This window comes from Zea mays, chromosome 3 (genome assembly GCF_902167145.1).
Source record: "Zea mays cultivar B73 chromosome 3, Zm-B73-REFERENCE-NAM-5.0, whole genome shotgun sequence".
Taxonomy (NCBI): Eukaryota; Viridiplantae; Streptophyta; class Magnoliopsida; order Poales; family Poaceae; genus Zea; species Zea mays.
This window is the reverse complement of record NC_050098.1, coordinates 58668999-58675828: the sequence shown is the minus strand read 5'-3', so window position 1 is coordinate 58675828 and position 6830 is coordinate 58668999. Positions and strand designations below refer to the sequence as shown.

The 6830-nt window shown below is 43.6% G+C and overlaps 1 protein-coding gene and 1 non-coding gene across 2 annotated transcripts; both read left to right on the top strand.

Moving 5' to 3' along the window:
- Nucleotides 1–3545: 3545 nt before the first annotated feature.
- On the top strand, nt 3546–4330 carry LOC109945000 (uncharacterized). The gene has a single exon (NM_001152120.2). It carries the CDS (start codon nt 3735–3737, stop codon nt 3915–3917), a length of 183 nt encoding a protein of 60 aa, NP_001145592.2. The 5' UTR covers nt 3546–3734; the 3' UTR covers nt 3918–4330.
- Nucleotides 3611–3801, top strand: MIR408a (microRNA MIR408a). Its single transcript, NR_161791.1, has one exon. It is a non-coding gene; the product is annotated as a microRNA MIR408a (primary transcript).
- Nucleotides 4331–6830: the final 2500 nt, after the last annotated feature.

Below are 6830 nucleotides of genomic sequence, written 5' to 3'. Positions count from 1 at the left end.
TAAACTTGTCGTTTAGTGTGTACTCCTATGTATATGGAGTTTGCCAGAAATCGTTGAGGAGTAACCATATTGGTCTGAATGCTTCTACCTGATGTAGATGTGGATATACCCAGGATTAATATCATATCCACATTTGACTTATTGGTATTTGATCTATTCTGCGGGGACGCCTGCGGATATGATCCATCGGCCTTAGTCAAAGCATATGTTCTGATTGCAGATTCACGTGGTCTGTAATAACTCTCCTCCGATGAACTCGCCCTGCTGGTGATTTGCCTCACGAAGAGGTTCATCTTGATGATGAAATTCCTAGTAATGCGCGCAATATCATTGTGCTAGGAATACGGAACAATGAATCTTTTGTTTTTGGGAAATGACGAAGATCATTATTAAATGTGGGAGACAAATGTGTCGACACCTATCTTGCCTCTATAAATTGCAAAGGGATCCAAAACAAAGTCCTAGGCATGAGTGCTTTAAACTCTCTTATCGGGTCATTGATAAATGCAATCGAGGCTGAACCAATAATCGCAAAATGAAAGTCGCGAGCTTGAAGTTCGGACATTTATGGGCACTGTTGAAATAATGTGTGGTGAATGCGATGGTTCAAGTGGTCTTGTGAGAGACCCATCCCACGTATGTGTTGAATAAACATTGTTCCGCTATGTAATATATCTGGCAAATGTCATGAATTAAAATATGCAATTAATAGGATTCTGAAGATCCGTCATGAGATCCTAGGAGGACTCATATCTTTGAATTATAAATATGCAACATATAAATCTTATACCGAATAATACATTCCTGATGAATGATCACTCTCCTATGTAGGGAGAATATCTCCTAGTTGAGACTATCGTTCCCAGATGGAACCTATCCAGAAGAAACAAAGTCTGTGTTGAACACCAAAGTTTGATAATCCCTATAAAGGGATAAAGACCCATACAGACCCGAAAAGGAATAAGATGAGGTACCAAAGGACTTGAAGTTCACCGAATAAGCACATGTGCATTCCATGAGTTTTACTCATGGTAATTTCTACTAGATGTGGAATTACGGTATCCTCTAAAGCCCTGATGGCAGAACCTATAAGGTTTAGGTGTTACTGACAAAATATCCCCATTATGACAGACTATAACGATGTATCTGATCGATGAAAAATCCCTGATGGATTACGATCTTAGATGGACTTTTGTGACACCATCATAGATGTTGCAATGGATGAACGCCTCGAGCGATGTGTCATATTTAGAATATGTACTATTGCAACTATATTATCCCCTAAGTCCTATTGAAGGACATGTTATTTGCTTTGCACAACTATGTATAAATTGTGGTGTAAGATAGAAAATGATAGCACCCCAACCTCATCCATTCTCGTTATTCCAGATGAACAATGAGACATATATCTTGAAGAATATGCTTGAGTTATGAGGGATAACGACTTTAACAGATGTCATCGTCAGGGGGAGCGAATGCTTATATTGATCACAATCGTGAAACAATAATTGTCATATTCTATGCCCTGAAGGCGTGAGCTTGATGATCAATATGTAAACATTTATGGAAGTTTCTATCAAATATAAAGATCCAGCCGATCGAACACCATCAGTCGAAGTGGCTTATTTATGTTGATACGTGCACTTACCTCGTGTATCCTAGAAGTGAGTTGAGGTGAAGTTCCTGAAATAATCTTTGCAAGGATATGCAATCTGTTTGCTAAATCTATATGTGTATATACTTCCAGAAGAAAATATTTTGCCATATTGATACAGTTTTGCAAGGATCAGGGGAGCACATTCCTAAAGTTAGCCTTTGTAGAAGATTCAGTAGAATCTAGATCCCAGAGGATCGAAATCTGTCCCGATGACAGCTGTTGTACTCTTTTTCCCTTGGTGAGTTTTCTTAAAGTTTCTCACATGAGGTTTTTAACGAGGCAACAAAGTGCAAATGCAATTTGTATCACCATGCACTCTTTCTCCATATTTTTCCCACTGGGTTTTTTGGAGTTTTAACGAGGCATGTGTTGGTCGCGGTATTCGCCCAAGGGGGAGTGTTGAGAAACCCTAATGAAGGGTTATGTGGGCAAATACCGAATATAGCCCTGAGGGCTATCACGTCTCTATATATAGAACTTGTACCCCTCATATGGAACAGAGATCAGAAAGAGGCCAGAGGCCCAACCCTATACCATGTGTCTCGTGTGTTTCCTCTGTCGTGATTCTGGGAAGGGAGACGGATCCCCTACAACTTCTCGCGCCTCTACTGCTGACGGGAGGGAAGGGAGCGGATCTGGTGATCCGCGGTAACGTAGTTCTCAATAATGGCGACACTACTGCCTTCAGACTGTCTTCAACCGTTCCCCCTAAATTTTTCCTCCTATATCTCACTCACGTGTCACATCAGCGTTCTCTCTCCCCCTATATCTTCACGCTCTACAGCGGTTCCCCCTATATCAAACCTCTATACCCCACTACATCCATAAAATATTATTTCCTATACCAATTTATCATCCATTATAATTTTTTTCTCTACTAACTATTGTTGTCGGCACAAAACCCAAAATCAGCACAGTATAAGGCTGTGCGCAGCGATTGACGCTACCCATCCCCCTCCCTTGCATGCCACTTGTAGGGGGCACCCTATGGCCGCAGCGGTGCCCCTACAGCGCCCCCTACGCGTCGACTCTCTTCTCTCTCCCCCCAGATCTAGTGTGTCACTGTTCATCATCCTAAACACTATGTTGTGGGTCCACGAATAATTGTTAGTAGATAAAAAATTGATAGTTGATATAAAAAATGATATTTTATAGTTGTAGTGAGGTATAGGGGAGTATTTAGGGGGAACCGCTGCGGGAGATGAAAAAATAAGGGGAAAATAGGGGAAAAAAGTGATATAGGGGGAAAAATTTAGAGATAACGGTTGCGGATAGCCTCATGAGACTGCCCGCAGCGTCTGCCGCTCGCGCGCTCCGTCCCGCTACAGGCGCACGCGACAGCCGTAGCGCGGCCCTTTACCGCGCATTCCACGCTGCGCGGTACTCCTCTCTCCCGCCAGCTGTAGCGCGCGCTCCCTCTTCCATTGTTCCTTTGGGACCGCTTTCAATTAATAGTAAAAAAAATTGATAGTAGATAAAAAGTATGTATAGAAAATGATATTTTATATTGTAGTGGGGTATAGGGGGAGTATTTAGAGGGAACTATTGCGGGAGATGAAAAAGTAAGGGATAAACTATTGATGATGTGATCCAGAAAAGTGATATAAGGGGAAAAATTTAGAGAGACCATGGCTATGGCTTGGGCGTTAGTACTACGCGTTGTACTGACGGAGCAGAGCCAGGTCCGCGCTTGTGTGTGTACTCCACAACTCTAGTGTATTGCCAGGTCAGGCGCATCGTTGTACTGCCGAGGCGACGAAGCGGGCAGTACGAATCCCTGCTTCTCTGGCAGCAGTACTGTACTGCACTGCTTCTCTAGCTGGCAAGTCAATGTTGCGTGCGTGCATATATATATATATATATAGATCTCCAATGTTCCATGGAGGTGATGGCATTAGTGGCAGGCAGCAGGTTTGGTAACACACGCACAGGTAAAGCGCGAGCGGAGAGATGGGGGTTGGTTTTGATTTGGAGACAGGGATGAGACAGAGCATGGGATGGGGCCATCAACAAAGTGGAGGGACTAGCTTGCGAGGCAGAAAGAAGGTGCCAGTGCCGGTGCCTCCCCGGTGAAACGATGATGGGAGTGTTGTTGCTCCCTCCCCTGCACTGCCTCTTCCCTGGCTCCGATCCCCCACCGTTGCCCATCCATCATCTCCCTCTCGCTCTCGTTTATGCTCTTGCCTGCATTCTTTTTCACAGTAGGCATGCAGTACTACTTTTGGTTCTCTTTGCAATATATATACTGCAGGTTTGCTAATCGCTAAGAGCCTAAGAATCTTCCGCCTGGAGTGGACTGTACTTTCAGGAAAAATCGTTCTAAAATATCCGGTCTGCATCTTCGGGGAGGACGATTGGGCGCGACGATGCCTCGGTACCCCAAGAAACAGGATCCCATCGATCGGTGCTCAAGCTCGCCAGCAACCAAAGAAAAGATGCCTCCAAGAAAAACAATTTCCAGCTTCCCCGATTCAACACATGTGGATTAGCACAAACTCTCTTGTTTAGCTTTGATTTAGATCTAGTTCCTCTGAATTGGTCCCACCTAATTCTTGACCCTTCGGGCGGTGTATAGTCGGACGGAGGACTCTCGTTAATTATTACCAAAACGCTGCAAGATGATTTCTCACTGAAATCCGGTGTTGGGTGCAAACATGATCTGATCTAGTACTAGTACATTTCTACTTATTACCTTGTGAAGGCTGCGTTTGGTTTCCTGAGATTTTTTAAAATCCGGTGCAGTGTTGCACAGAATCCAAGGTAGCAGCATCTCACACACTGCAGCTGGAACTAAGTAGATTCTACATGTGTTGGAGACTTGTTCTCAAATACTATGAGTTAAGAACAAGACAACATAGAAAATGTTAATCGTTAAAGTCCTTCGTCCTTCGAAACATTATTTCCCTTAGGGTATAATGGTTTTCGGACGAAGGTTATGAAGGATATACCTTCATAAATTCATTATATAATGACGAAGGATGAAATGTAAGGAATATAAATGACAACATGAACAATTATGTATTATTATTAAGCATAAACAGAAATATCATTGAATTACAAGTGTACCTTCAACTGGAAGGAGATGATAGTACAAGCGTGACGCAAAAAACGAATGCCAAGTCAGCGTGTTCAGTACGGGGGTACTGTTCACCTATTTATAGGCGCGGGACACAACCCATACAAAATTACATTCATGCCCTTTACACTTGATAATAATTCTATAGTAATCTGTCGAGGTCTAAATAGCCTTTTCATCTTTAAGTCGGTTTCACCTTCTGCTGTCACGCCGAAGCTTTCCTGCTTACACCTTCGGCGCTGCACCAACCTTCGTATTATTCTGGTCTACTGTGATGCCGACTTGAGTCCGAAGATACCTGTTCACACATTATACTCCAGAAATACTATTAAATCCTGTTTTTGAGGACCTTCGGATGCCGAAGGTCCCCAACAGTAGCCCCTCGCAATAATAATTTGTTTAAAATAATAAATTTAGATTGCGACATGGACGAAGGCTTTACGCCGAAGGTCCGAAAAAACACCTTCCCTTTGCTAGAATAGCAACATTCACTGACAAGCGGGGTCTTTCAATTTTCAACGCACTTGGCGTATAAATAGGGCCATACCGCAAACTCATTTGACACGCTCTCTGGCCAACTGCTCCCGCTCACTCAATTTTTAGCTCTTGTGCACTACGATTTGCTAAGCTTTTAGTTTTGAAGCTTCGGCTTTGAAAATAGTTTTTTAGTGTCTCCGAAGATGTCTGAAGATAATAAGACTGCTGCTGAGATGAAGCTGAGCCTCGACGAAGAGAAAAACTTGGGGTTTCTCATAGCGATGTCAAAGACCAACACAGAAAAAATTACCAAGGAGATTCTGGAAGGTTTGTCTGAAGATACTGGTGACAGTGACAGCTATGATGTGGACAGTGGTGGTGAAGACTCCGAAGATCGTCCCTGGCGACCAAGCCATTCAGTTTATGGTAAATCAACTATCAAAGAGAATCATCTTGTCAACATGAGAGGAAGGTATTTTCGGGATTTGTCCATTGTGAGGGCCGACGAAGGGGAAAAAACTTGCCCACACCCTGAAGAGAATGAAGTCGTAGTATACCGAAGTTTTTTGAAAGCTGGACTGCGATTTCCTTTGAGCAGCTTCGTTGTAGAGGTGCTGAAAATATTCGAAGTCTATCTCCATCAACTTACCCCCGAGGCAATTATAAGGCTGAATATCTTCGTGTGGGCCGTGAGAAGCCAAGGTCTGAAGCCTGACGCAAAAAGCTTCTGCAATATACATGAATTATCATATGAAACAAAACCTTGGGGTAAGGAGCAGTATCACAATAATTTTGGCTGCTACAGTTTCGTTTCCCGGTCCGGGTCAAGCTGCCCCGTGCCAACCTTTCGGAAGAGATGGCCCGGAGACTGGATGGCAGAATGGTTTTATGTGAAGAATGATCTGACAGTACGAGAAGATATCAAAGGTATAATCATGCGCCCTATTTGGCAAAGCTTCGGCCTTCGGAGGCCGAAGGTTGAAATGAATGAAGCTACCGAAGAATGCCAGAGGGCCTTCGACGTTATCTGTTCTTTTATTGGAACGAGAGACTTAGTACAAGAGCATATTGCCTTCAGGGTATGGCCGCTCGCGAAGAAATGGGAAATGCCACAGGAAACCATAAAAGAGGCCGACGAAGGTGGACTTATCAGATTGAAGTACACTTTTAAATTTGGAGATAAATTCGTTGAGCCAGATGATGACTGGTTAAAAAGCATTGAAAATTTAAGTGATGAACTGCTTGGGGCTTATTCGAAGGCCGAAGACACTGCAATGTCAGCAGCCTTCGAAGGCCGAAGAAAGAAGAGGCTAAATCGGGTATTTGATGCAATCGGGTTTGTCTACCCTGACTATTGCTATCCCATTCGAAGGCAAAAGAGAAAAAACCCAACCTCTGCAAAAGAAGAAGTTGCAACTACTCCTAGCGAGCCAGAACCGAAAAGAAAAAAGATAAAGGTCCTCACACATCGGCCGCGCTATATTGAACCAGCTTCGGTGCCTGAATTTACCGGAGAAACCTCTTCGGCCACCGAAGCTGAAAAACCAACCGAGCCAACCCTGCTGCCAGAAGTCCCAGAAACGGCCGAAGTGCCGACAAAAATAGAATTGGAACAATCAA

What these genes read in the sequence shown, in the direction of transcription:
- LOC109945000 (NM_001152120.2), top strand. Translation starts at nt 3,735, where the DNA reads ATGATGGGAGTGTTGTTGCTCCCTCCCCTGCACTGCCTCTTCCCTGGC.